The sequence below is a fragment of the Eurypyga helias genome, unplaced genomic scaffold (genome assembly GCF_000690775.1).
Source record: "Eurypyga helias isolate BGI_N326 unplaced genomic scaffold, ASM69077v1 scaffold9685, whole genome shotgun sequence".
In the NCBI taxonomy this organism is placed as follows: domain Eukaryota; kingdom Metazoa; phylum Chordata; class Aves; order Eurypygiformes; family Eurypygidae; genus Eurypyga; species Eurypyga helias.
In genome coordinates, this window is record NW_010249605.1 from 64,331 (window position 1) to 77,530 (window position 13,200).

Below are 13,200 nucleotides of genomic sequence, written 5' to 3' on the forward strand. Positions count from 1 at the left end.
TCAGATATTACTGATTTTCAAGCTACTGGATCTACAGGCTTAACCAATTTTATTTTGTTCCTTTCACTGTAAGAAGATAAATTTTCCTAGGTTGGTGTTTGTTTGCTTTCAGTAGTGCAAGGTTTGTAAATAGAATCACGGAATGGTTTGGGCTGGAAGGGACATTAAAGCCCATCCAGTTCCACCCCCCCTGCCATGGGCAGGGACACCTTCCACTAGACCAGGTTGCTCCAAGCCTCATCCAGCCTGGCCTTGGACACTTCCAGGGATGGGGCATCCACAGCTTCTCTGGGCAACCTCTCCCAGTGCCTCACCACCCTCTCCAGGAAGAACTTCTGATGTCCAATCTAAATCTAATCTAAATTGATAAATACAGTATCAAATTTGTCTTTTGGATCAGCCCACCACTCTTTGACAGAAGTCCAAGTATTATTACACAGTGTTAATACAAATAACTGTTTAATGACACTCGAACGTTCTCAGGTTATCCTTGAATTGATAGTATTTTATAATTGTGTCTTTACATAAGACACATTATTAATAACGCAGTGTCTTACTGAAACAGGCCTGTGGATAAGAAAAATCCTCTGGTTCGATAAAGAGAATATAGAGAAATAAAACCAAAAAATACGTTGCTGGGCAGATGGCTAAACTCCCGTTAGGTGCCTAAAAGGAAGAGGTGTCAGTGAGATGGATGAGACGGGAAATTGGATGAGATACAGGTCACGGTATTGCAGACCAGCTCTGAAACGTCAGAATAGGCCGCTCTAGAAGAAAACTAGACAGGCAGCTACTTCGGGCAAGGAATAATTGTCAGCAGCCTCTCTGTGCATGGCCTGAAGTAGTTTGCTTGCACATTTATCACAAACTGTCAATACCCAGGCCATGAGAAAAGCTTGTAATTAATGGTTTTACTTTCTTCTTGACAGACAAAAACTTACGATTCAGTTACTGATAAGTTTATGGACTTCTCCTTTGAAAAGGTATTTCTCTTCCAAACACTTGTGTTACCATTCTATTTCTACTTTCATGATTTATCTCTCAAAGCAAAAATTATACAGATGTTTTTTTCTTCAAGACGCACAGTGCTTACATGCTGTTTTATAAACGGATGGAACCAGAGGAGGAAAATGGCAAAGACTACAAATTTGATGTTTCGTCAGAATTGCTGGAGGTACAAGTTGATTTGTTTTAACACCAATTTTAAAATACTCTAGGAAATCCTAAATCAATCAGGAATCTGAATAAAGATAAGAAAGCAAATAGAATATAAATCAATAAGATGACAGTCCTTTCATTTAGCTGTCATCTGTGGTAGAATGTTGTAAGGTAGGGAGTAAATTGATGTTTTCTCAGCCTGTCCTGCATTTTTTAATTCAGACTTCTGAATCATCCTGCTCCCTATATGTAGAGCACTCTTTGTTTGGTTTTCATTAGTGCTGATCAACATTTTCCAGACAATTGCAGTATTACAGGAAGTGTTTGCATTAACCACCACCCTTTTCATCCTTCAGTTCCTCAGCAACCTACTGCTTGGAGGGGGGGCAGAATAAGGGAATGGTTCCAGCTGTTTGTTTGTGCTTTTCCTAGTGGGTTGTGAAATCCTGAGTGAATACAGTATAATACTGTGATTATTTGTGCTTCTGATGGGGAGCATCAGTCAGAAAATAATCCCTTCCTCCCCGTAGTCACAGAGTAGCCCAAGTGGTAGTAAAAGAGGTCAGGAAAACAAAAACCAGCAACAGCTCCATCTCCCCGTTCTCCTCAGTGATGAGGCTGCTCTTGGGATACCTGGCTGTTGATATAAAGAGGTTACTTAAGCCAGGTATGGTCTGAGGAAAAGGCAATGCACAGGAGCAGAGTGTTTCACGAGGAATCTCCCTGTGCTAGGTAGATCCCACCGTGGGATTTGTAAGACATTCTTCTCCCTTTTTATCCCCTGAAAAGCCAGTTCCCTGCTCCCTCTGGCCAGAAGTACTGCTTTATCCTGTCACGTGTTAGGTTCTTAACTTAAAAAGACTCTTCACCCCAAACCAGCAAATCAGATTGTGTTTTTTATCCTGCTCAGTCTTAAAAATACTGACGGATTTTATCAGAGTTCAACCTTTAAACTATTTTAATGTGAGAAATGCTACAAACAGATTTGGTCAAAAACATAATTTTGGAGAGAGGAAGAGGGGGACCTGGCATGAAATCCTTTTCTGATTAATGATGGGGAGTCAGATCTTACTCTCTAAGAATTTATCAAAAGTTCACAGAGCTCATCAGGCTTTGGGTCAGAACTTGAACCTTTAGTCATGCCTAGCTAGGCTGCTGGAACGGCTAACCCACCTCAAGTAGTGAAACTGTGTGTTTAGAGGGGTTTTTGGTTTTTAAGTTACTACACTGTTGCAGGCATCAGAACGTGGTCTTAAACTGTGGTTCTTTATTGTGCTGGACCAACTTCAGCCTGAAAATGTAAATAATTAAGCTGTACAAATAGGATCACAGGAAGAGGAGAAGGTTCTGAGCTGGGTTCTGCAGTTAAACAGCAGGCAAAACCAGTATTTGCTCTAGTAGGACTCAAACAACTTGGAGACAAGCCTTTAAAGTCAAGAGAATGTCTCCAGAAATAATTTTTTGTAAGAAAAAATTTCGATTTTTTTAGCCATGGCAAACACTTAAATATTCTTAAAATCATGCTTCTGTAGTGAAATAAACTGCTTTCTTGTATCTGATGTTAGCATTTTTTCTTCAGTGGATATGGCATGATAACATGCAGTTTCTTCAAGACAAGAACATTTTTGAACATACGTATTTTGGGTAAGTTTTTTTCTTAAAAATGTAATATTAATGCTTCTTTTCTTCTTGCAGATATGCATTAATTATTTTAATTAACAAATAAAATTACTGACTCTAGGTTTATGTGGCAGTTGTGTAGTAGCATCCCAAGCACGCTACCAGATCCAAAGGCAGTTTCCCTGATGACAGCAAAGGTAAGGACTTGAAAAGTTTCTCGTGCTTGTTTTCAGTTTTACCTTGTTTCCATTTAAATTCGGGCATTCTGTAATTAATGGTGCAATGTTGTTTCTTTTTCCAGTTAAGCACTTCCTTTGTACTAGAGACATTTATTCATTCAAAGGAAAAGGTATTTTTTTTACTTGTATATTCTCATTAAGTAACTGCATGAATAGAGTGCAAAGCATGCCTGTACTTCTTAATTACAAAAGCGTGATTTTTGAGATGTATGAAGTGCCAGAGATGATACCAGATTAATGTTTAAAGAGCGTTGTTTAGCACATTTATATAAATGCACAACAGAAAAACCGCAGATTTGGGTTTTAGCCTCCTTTGCCTCAGCAATGCATCAGCACCAATGAGTCTTGTGTTCTTTTCGTGTGAAACGTCCTGGCTGATTCCGATCTTACAGGCTCTTGGTGAAGTCTGATGCAGAAGAGAATGCTTGCCACTGAGCAGCAGTTGTGCTCAGGAATTTTTAAGTTAGAAATACTAGCGTGAACGAGAAGAAAGTTCTGTTCTATCCGGAGCAGCTTTATCCTCAGTCAGATTGTACTTCTTTCCCATCTGTGGTGGCACAACACTACAAATTCATGATTGTCTAGGATTAGTACAAATATGTAATAATGTGTATTTGGACAGTTAGTCGGAATGCGTAGGTACTGCTTGCGTTGGTTTCCACGTATGTACTGTTATTTTTGGGTAGGGGCAACATGGCAGTAGTTTACAAAGCATTTAGTGTTTATAGCTCTGTTCTTAAGATTCGGTGTTCTAACTGACCATTTAGGAGTGTGTAAAGATGAAGTTGCAATTTATTATTTTAAGTTACCGTTTTTTCTGTATTTCTTTTTACAGCCTACAATGCTTCAGTGGATTGAACTGTTAACAAAACAGTTTAATAACAGTCAGGCAGCTTGTGAAGTAAGTGACTTAGGAACTCAGCAAAGTACAAACCAACTTTCTATATATTGTTTAACTTTCCTGGAGGTTCGTATCCCTGGAATATTTTGGACTATGAAGTACTGTATGTGGCATATTTGTGCACTGTGAGATGAAATTCATCCTCTCTGAATGCTGCAGATTCTGGCAAATGACATGACTTTTCTTTTCAGAAACCTGTGGCGAGACCACAGACCCAAAGCAGTTTGTCCCTAGAATAGAAGACACAGAGTGTCACAACCTCTTTACTTGATCATTACGTGCTGATTTGTGTAGTTAAGAGGTGTTTAAGTGACATCACACCAGAGACATGGGAAGACAGACTGATGTTTAAGGCCTGGAGTGGCAGGGACCAAAGTTGAATCCAAGGGAAGAGGGCAGTCCGTTCAAAGGCTGCAGTGCAAGGCGGCGGCTTAGGACGGGTGTAAGAACAGCTGATGTTAGTCCTAGCTGAAGACAGATGCAAACAGCACCTTGCTTGTCAAACGCAGCATCTTGCACCCCCTGTGTAGAAAGACTGAAAACTCCTAGAAGAAGGAGACAGAAATGGAGGAATGGTTATTTATACGAAAGTCTTCCAGGGCACTTCCTGAGGGGGGTCTGGGACAAGGTGGGGAGGGACTGAGAAACCACAGACAAGGAATTTCACTGTGGTGCTGGTGAAAGCAATTTTGAGATACCAGAGGAAAGTCTGATTGGCTTTCTGTGATAGTTCGAGTGTACAGGGAGCCCAATACATGCTGTATCCTGCGCTAGGCCTTAGTACGGGAGAAGTAATTAATTGTTCTTTTGTAAACTGAGTCTAGGTTGTTAAAGTGTCATGTAATGTCTGGTAGTTGGGCAATATGGTTTAGTTAGTGTGGTGTAGTCCCAAGGTGCTTAAAATGAGTGAAGACATTTAATATAGTAAAAAACACCCAGGTATTAAATAAAAGGAACAACAACTTGGATTCCATCATTTAAACTGTCTTTCCTTGTGAATAAACCAAAATTTGTGGAGTCAGAATACTCGGCTGTATTATTTGCTGAGTCTAACTTGGAATGAGTTGTTCTCTGTTGGTTTTGCACGTTTTCTGTCTCTGGAGGTAGTAAGAGTTTTCCACATTTTAAAATGCAAAAGGAATCTCATTCAGGAACTGCATTCTTGTTTAAGTCTATCCCTGCTCTACAAGGTTTTTCAGCTTATACTGCATTGTAAGCGTTAGTTTTTATGCTGTTGACATCACTTTTCAGGATAAATGTGTCCTTCCAGAGAATTGAATAATGGCATGCAGAACCCAGTGATAAGAAGATACTGGATATAAATCTCTATTGATGTTTGCTGCTGTTGAAATGTATTCCTTTCTTGTTATGCACAGAAGACAATTCGATTTCCCTTGGATTAATACTTGCTTATTCCTTCATAATAGTAACATCAGTTTCTCTCCAGACTTTAATATCATGCAAAAAGAAGACTGGACTAGCACAAGTTTGGAACAAAACTAACAAAGTATGTATCTTCTGCAGTGGTTTTTGGATCGTATGGCTGATGATGATTGGTGGCCAATGCAGATTCTAATAAAGTGTCCCAATCAGATTGTGAGACAGGTAAGAATCAATGTTCCTTCCTAAGTCAGGTGACCACTTGACCCATGAACAGAAATGGACAGTTATTATGACACGTATAATCATCCTGAGAGTTTTTATTAATACCTGTAATTACCTTGTTCTATTCCCTTCTCACATATGATTTAGAGAAAATATTTGGCCAGGGGAGAATTATTGTTGGAAGCAAAATCCAGCAGGGCTGTAGGTGTACAGTTAGGGTCACAGAATGTCATGATAGACACAGGTGGAGGTTTCTGCAACTCCCACGTCACCTCTGCAAGTTTGAACACTTCACATTAAAAACATTTTTCTTCTGAACTGGTTCCACAATAATCTGTCAAGAGACATATTCAAAGATAAAGAAGAATAAATGATGTACAGTCCATACTCCTACTGGAAAACTTAGCTTCTAAGCTTCTGCCTTTGGGTTTTGTAGATAGATTTAATTTTAGAACATGATGCCACGAAGTTTTGTTAATATCCTTTCCTGGAAATGTATAAAATAGAAAAAATGCTACGTACATAACATCTGGGTAGTCACAGATACAAACAATATTAATAGTTCCACTTATATTTTCTTTGCAAGTCGTTTAGGTAAAAACTTTAGCAACTACTTGATCTCACCTGAACCCTTCAGTTGCTTTAACGTTTCTGATTATTAAAGTAATATTTCCACATAGACCCATACATCGTTTCTGTGTGCAACCCATCATGAAAGGAATGTGTTTCATGGGAGAACTCTGTGCAAGATCTTAGGCAGTGCTGTAATCTTTGAAGCATGTTTTACAAATCAGAAATTACTGGAAGGAATTTCCTTAAAACTTGCAGAGAAATTCCTGTAGCCAGAGGCAGAATTCAAAAAAGGTTTGCCAAAAATATTGGAACTTTTCTAGAAACAGAGGTAGAATTAAAAATAACCTTTGTGCGCAGCAGTCTGAAGTCGTGTGTCAGTCGTGCACACCAGTATTAGTAACTGTTCTGCAGGCTCCCTCCCTGAGCGTTGTGTTTATAAAACCCAGGTTTGACTATTTTGTTAAAATATGATCTGTCAACACACTAGTAAATGGAATGTGGGCGTCTCGACCTCAGCTTTAGCTTTGAGTCGCCCAGAGCTGGCAGCGGTACATGCAGACAGAACAGTCGTTGCTTAGAGAACAGGGATTGATACGCAGAAGAGTGAACGCGTGGGGCTCATGTACTTGTGCGTTTGCAGATGTTCCAGCGGTTGTGTATTCACGTGATACAGCGACTGAGGCCCGTGCACGCGCATCTTTATCTCCAGCCGGGAATGGAAGACTGGTAAAATAATAATAACACCTGAAAACTTCTGTGTATCATTTAATGACTTTACGCTCTGTGTATTGTGTGAAATACCTCAACTGGGGTTTGTTTTCAGCTCGGATGACATGGATGGGCCTGTGGAAGACATCGGCAGTCGCTCCTGCGTAACACGCTTTGTGAAGACGCTCTTGTCAATTATGGAGCACGGTGTTAAGCCCCACAGTAAACATCTCACGGAATACTTTGCCTTTCTCTACGAATTTGCCAAAATGGGAGAAGAGGAAGTAAGTGTAGCCTTGTAGCTTGGGGAATTAGGTTTGTATATGCACGGATGTATTTTCAAGTAACTCAATATCTGCCTATTTCAGAGCCAGTTCTTGCTTTCACTGCAAGCCATATCTACAATGGTCCATTTCTACATGGGAACTAAAGGGCCTGAAAATGTAAGTTGGGATATCCTGGGCAATGAGAACTACTCTTACATATGTCATCGTTAGCGCTGTGCCTCTTGAACCATCTCTCAGCTGTTTAATTAAAATTACCTCACTCGTACAATTTTTTTTCAGTGTTTTAAGTGAATACAATATTTAAAAAAAGATGCTGAATTGGCTGTGCTATAACCCTGGATTTCTATTCAGTACAGAAGTAGATAGCAATTAGAAGCAATTCAAGTTGCCCTCGTGATGCTGTTAATGGTAACAGTTGGTTGCTACTCCTTCTGCACAGCTTAAGCTTTTAAATGCAGTTGGTTTATTACACAGACCCCCATGCCAGGCTCTGTATGACTGCAGCCAGCCTAGCTTTTGCTCCTGTAAATACACTTCAGCTTATGCAAACTGGTTGCTTCAGTGGGAAAATCAAGTGATTAGATATTTACCTGGTTTGATTCGTGCAAGTTTATTAAATTGTTCTGAATAAAAGAGATGACAGAATACACCAAAGCCGTGTACAGGCTCATTGAAATTGAAGTTTGGAAGATCCGCGTTGAAGTTAGGTTTTTTTTCCTTCAGCCCCAGGTGGAAGTGCTTTCTGAGGAAGAAGGGGAGGAGGAGGAGGAAGAGGAAGATATACTTTCTTTAGCAGAAGAAAAATACAGGCCTGCTGCACTTGAAAAGATGATTGCCCTGATTGCTCTTCTTGTGGAACAGTCTCGCTCAGAAAGGCAAGAGCTTCTGAAAAAACACAGTAGACTCTAATCTAAACTAGTTCAGAAAGGAATTGGAAACTTTATGGTTTTGGGTTGTTTGGGGCTTTTTTAACAGCATAAATGAGGTGGTGTATGGGCCCAGTGTATTTTTAACTATTGAAAAGATAAATGTTTTGTCATTGTTGACCAAATAGAAGACTCGGGCTAAATCCTTGAACACATTCAGTTACCCACATTTGCATTTCTGACTTTATTTGGTCTAAGTACAAAATATTTATTATTCTGTTCTGGTTTATGTCAATACCTTTATTTTGTCTTACATGCTGTGATACAGAAGAATCTAAACTAACACTCACAGTCCTGTATTTCTCCTTAATCTTAGTTAATAATCTCTGAAGTAAGATGGTAAAGGTTGGTTTTGTGTTTTAGGCATTTGACGCTGTCACAAAACGACATGGCAGCATTAACAGGAGGAAAGGTAATTAATTTAAATATGACTCTGTAAAACTCAAAAAAACGCACATACATGCGCCTACATCAGTCATTGTGGAGTGTACTAGTATCTTATTATTTGTTGCAGGGTTTTCCTTTTCTGTTCCAACATATCCGGGATGGTATCAACATCAGGCAAACTTGCAATCTCATTTTCAGTTTGTGTCGGTACAATAATCGCCTCGCAGAACATGTAAGTATCAAACTGTAGTGGTTTGTTGAAAGTCTTACAAGTGTAACGGGGTGATTTTTATTGTTTTAACTGAATAAGCACAAGTCTAAGTGCGTTCTGTTTGTTTTGTTTTTAAGATTGTGTCCATGCTTTTCACATCTATAGCCAAGTTGACTCCTGAGGTATGTAAACATACTACCCGTATATTAAATGATTTGTATTAATATTATTCTGTTTTAAGTTACTTAAATAATCCTTTGCTAATCAGAAATCTTGCATGGAAGATGATCCATGGAAGTTTTTGTGACATTAAATGATTAAATGAGGTCTAACTGCACTCACAGTATATTAAGTTTTCTTAAGCAGAGATCTGGTATGCAGTTTAGGATGAAAGCTTTATTCAAAGCCAGATAACGTACTTCTGAATTTTCCAGCTATATGAACCGAACAAAAAAATGGGTAACGATGAAACGCGTATGCTAGAATCAGTGGAGATGTGTAACTGTCCTCTGGTTGTTCAGGTTATGGGGCACTGCTTTGCACTTCTCTGCATGCAGACACATTTCTCGGTCAGAATAAATCCCCTGCCCTGGTCATAACAAAAGTCCCATGAGTTCCAAATGGATTCCACATGAAGAATATCTACAGAGTGGAGAAGCGTAGAATCACGAAATCACACAGGTTGGAGAAGACCTGTAAGATCATCTACTCCAGCCATTGTCCCAACACCGCCGTACCCGCTAGACGACATCCTGTAGCGCCACGTCTACACGTCCTTGCACACCTCCAGGGATGGGACTCCACCGCTTCCCTGGGCCGCCGGTGCCAAGGCCTGACCCCCATCCTCACGCGAGGATGTTCTTGTAGACTGCTGGTTAGAAGGCAAAAATAGGAAAGAATTGAGGGCATGTCGAGCAGAGGAGACGTGGGGGTGGTTGGAAAAGCAGCACATAGTAAATCATTCTCATGACAGCTTTGCTTTCCGTGACAGAATGGGCACTGTCAGATGACAGTCCTCTTCCCTCCTGTCATGGAAACGTTTGCTGCCTTGTTATGCTGTCTTTGCCTTGCACATACATGCACGCACCAGAGGCGGTTTTGGTGACATGCAAAATATGCAATAATCCTAATTGTAACTGCTTGATTGAGGCGCTATAAAAGCTGGGTGAGTCTTAGCAAACTTCAAAAAAAAAAAAAAATATTCATTGTAGAGCCAAGATGTTAGAGTAGAAGTGTTGGTGCTTTCAGAGGAAAAGCGTGTGCCACTGAGAATGGCCCGTGTAAACCCTCAACACGTCAGGCCTTTCGATAAAGTCATCAGGAACCGTGTTACGTGTTATGCAAATACATACCCATAACAGCTTCTCTGGGATAGCGCAGTCTCCTGTCTGTGTAAACCAGGATAAGCTGGTGAATTCTTCAGGGGTGTACAGCTTTCCCCCCTTTGTTCAGAGCGATGTCTGACTGTGTCTGCCCTTGTTACCGGTCCTGCCTTGTGGCCGTAGACTTCTGCTAAGCCAGCCTGATCTAGTGTGATCAGGTTGCCTTGCACTAGCTATGAAAAGTGACTTAATTCTAGTGTATCCACACGTGGAAGCAGTAGAACTAAGGTGTGTGTATATATATATGTGTATTATTTACAGACTAATATAAATGATGAAAAGTAATATGAATGTTCATGCCAGAAGTCCATAGCAATATATCTTTATGCACATGTTGGGGTTTTTTTAAAGTCTCTAAAAGAATTAGTGGATGAAATGAAATATGTCAAATTGGGTATTTTTATTTTTTGTGCATTGCAGGCAGCCAATCCTTTTTTCAAACTGCTGACCATGCTGATGGAATTTGCTGGTGGACCTCCAGGGATGCCACCCTTTGCTTCTTACATTCTGCAGAGGATATGGGAGGTACAAAATGTAAAAGGAAACAGAAGCTAAATTGTCTTTCTTGTGTTCATTCTTTTCTGTCTATGAAAAGGTTTTACATTTCATTGTCACCCTTGCTGCATCAATCCATGATGGTTCTTTATGACCATTTCTCTTCCAAATAAACAGCAACAGCTACAGAAACTTGAAAGTTCTGCTCTGACTTGTAATGTTATTTTGACAGCAGTCTGGTTAACTGGTATTTCAATTCAACTTTAAATTTTGTTTAATGGGAAATTAATTGGTTCATAATAAGAGTCTAGAATGCTTCTTCTAGGCAAATTCCAGTTGTTTTTCTCAGTGTTCCTTTTGCAAGGACTGTAAAGTGTTTCAAGGCCCATCCTCTGTTAGGTTGTTGGGTTTTTGCTCCGTTACGTACTGGTTCTTTGGATATTGGTTTGACATTTTTTGTTCTATGAGCAATGCTCGTGAACATTTTTAACCCCCAACACAGGGTTAAATTGAACCTAGTAAATAATCGCCGTGACACAGACCTATTCCTGCTTGTGTTGCTAAAGCAAGAAAGAGGCTTTTTAACCAAGTTGGCACAGGGATAAATTCCTTGATCGGAGAAGTAGATTGGGAATTCAAGCTTCTACTTCAAGTAACTGCTCTTGGAGTCCCCAGGGCAATTTCCTGTCTGTGGTGTTGTCCAAGCTCAGCGTGGCCAGCCGGAAGTGCTGAGGACAAGCTGTTGAACATTGGTTCCCTTTAGTGCTCTTTAGAAAGTGAGGGTGGGATTTGTGAAAGATGATCACTGTGCAGCACTGAGACTCTGGTAGAACACAAACCTGTCTTAGCCATGAAAGTGCTGTGGGCATGCATGACTCCTCAAAAGGATTTCAGTCCTGGTTAGGAGCTGTTCTAGGATAGGAACCACTAGGTAATCTGGGAGAGCGTCTGCCAGGTGCTTTGCTAGGTGTCTGCTCTGAATATGGATCAGTGTAACGGCTGTACCTCAGGTGGGGAGTTCAACCAGCGGGTCTCAGGTCAGGAATTACATCTGGCTGCTTTCTGTGTACAGGGAAGCAGTAGGTCATTAATTTCTCTCAGCAATAAGGAAAATTTCCAAGAGAGTTTTTGGTAACACACAAGCTGTGGCATGAAGTACACGTGCTTCATGCTTCAGTTCAGTAGCCGCAAAGTCCATGTGTGTGATCTGTTACACAATCCTCTCTGATTTCCCTCCCTGTGCTCAGTACGCAGACTGAACCTACAGAGGCTGCGAGTCCGTGACAGGTTTGTGTTGGAAAGCCAAGCTTTAGCAGAGAAGTCATCAGGTCCCTCTCTGGTGTTGCCAGCATCGTTCTCCACGCCTTGTTGACACAGGTCTGGAGATGTAGGTTGTGTAGGCAGGGATGAGAGGCCCAGCGGGTAATGCGGAGACAGACAGATTGGAAGGGTAGAACCTACTTTTGCAGCCACCCCAGTCTCCAGAAGTCGTTAAAAAGTGATGGCACGATGAAGACAGTGAACAATGATGGTCTCTTTCATGTGTTACCAATAGCCCTCCAGCTATTACAAAGGAAACTTGACAGATCACCTTGTTGTTTCTGAAAAAAGGGAGGAGATTGTTCTTAATGTGTCTATTTTTAAATGGAGACTAAAATTTTATAAGCAGAGTTTTGGTGATGTCAGCTGCTCGTGTTTGTTAGGTGGATTAGAGTAGTTGGCAACAGATTCAGCATGTCAGTCACTGCCTGTGGTTCCCTAGGCAGAGCGAGTTCCTTCTTTTCTTGGCTGGCACCTGGACCTCAAGGTAAAAAGGAAACAATTTTTAGAAACTGGTCAATGGACGAACTACTTCTATTGACCTAGTGATACGTCAGCAGGTTTTTAGGTACACAGAACCAGAAAGGCACAGGAAGCTGCGTGTTCTCCTTCCTGTCTGTGCATTTCCCAGGCTTCTCACCTTGGAGAAGCACGAGATGAATTCATTCCTTGAAATTGCATACACACAAACCCCCTAAGAGCGACCCTCAGCAGGCAGCTCTATGAACACGTGTGCATGCCTTTTATGGTCTTTTGATACAACTCGTATAAGTGGTTCAGCGTTAAGATTTTGTGTTAGCTGTTTGAAAATTAACTATTTTATTTGTTTCTAAAGACAAGGTTGTTCAGGTTTCTTAGTCCTTAATACTTCAACTCTTAAATGTCTCAGAATATGCAGGAAGGATCTGTAGGGTAACTTCCTGGCTTACTGAACTTCCAAAAGCTCCCACCAGGATTCAGAACCACAAACCACAGTGAAATTTAATAAGGGTTGTCTGTATCTGCCAGAGCACCGCAGACGTGTAGCTGTTTGGATAGCCCAGAGTGATTCTGAAAAAATTAGTTTGGAAGTCATAGTAGTTACTTTTAGGGTTTTTAATACGCTCGGTACCTAGTGGCAAGGTTAATGTATTCTCCTGGATTTTTCCACTCTTCTTTCAGGTCATCGAATACAACCCATCTCAGTGCCTGGATTGGCTGGCTGTGCAAACACCCCGAAATAAACTGGCTCACAGCTGGGTGCTGCAAAATATGGAAAACTGGGTTGAACGTTTTCTTCTGGCACACAACTATCCTAGAGTGAGAACTTGTAAGTCAATTTCAATTGAAAAAGGTTATTTTTCTGCTGTAGCAAGTTACGGTGCATGGGGTATTCCTGTCAGAAATGG

The 13,200-nt window shown here is 40.7% G+C and overlaps 1 protein-coding gene across 1 annotated transcript in view; it reads left to right on the top strand.

Annotated features, from left to right (window-relative positions):
• USP34 (ubiquitin specific peptidase 34) overlaps window positions 1–13,200 on the top strand; it is a gene marked incomplete at its 5' end in the record, with an annotated part of 89,312 nt that overhangs the window by 60,601 nt on the left and 15,511 nt on the right. The window contains 16 exons of the mRNA XM_010151426.1: window positions 930–983; window positions 1,079–1,174; window positions 2,738–2,802; window positions 2,900–2,975; window positions 3,080–3,127; window positions 3,853–3,918; window positions 5,443–5,523; window positions 6,737–6,822; window positions 6,920–7,088; window positions 7,173–7,247; window positions 7,815–7,966; window positions 8,381–8,429; window positions 8,532–8,636; window positions 8,753–8,797; window positions 10,418–10,522; window positions 12,974–13,121. Coding sequence (XP_010149728.1) covers window positions 930–983; window positions 1,079–1,174; window positions 2,738–2,802; window positions 2,900–2,975; window positions 3,080–3,127; window positions 3,853–3,918; window positions 5,443–5,523; window positions 6,737–6,822; window positions 6,920–7,088; window positions 7,173–7,247; window positions 7,815–7,966; window positions 8,381–8,429; window positions 8,532–8,636; window positions 8,753–8,797; window positions 10,418–10,522; window positions 12,974–13,121 — 1,420 coding nt within the window. The remainder of the gene's footprint in view (window positions 1–929; window positions 984–1,078; window positions 1,175–2,737; window positions 2,803–2,899; window positions 2,976–3,079; window positions 3,128–3,852; window positions 3,919–5,442; window positions 5,524–6,736; window positions 6,823–6,919; window positions 7,089–7,172; window positions 7,248–7,814; window positions 7,967–8,380; window positions 8,430–8,531; window positions 8,637–8,752; window positions 8,798–10,417; window positions 10,523–12,973; window positions 13,122–13,200) is intronic.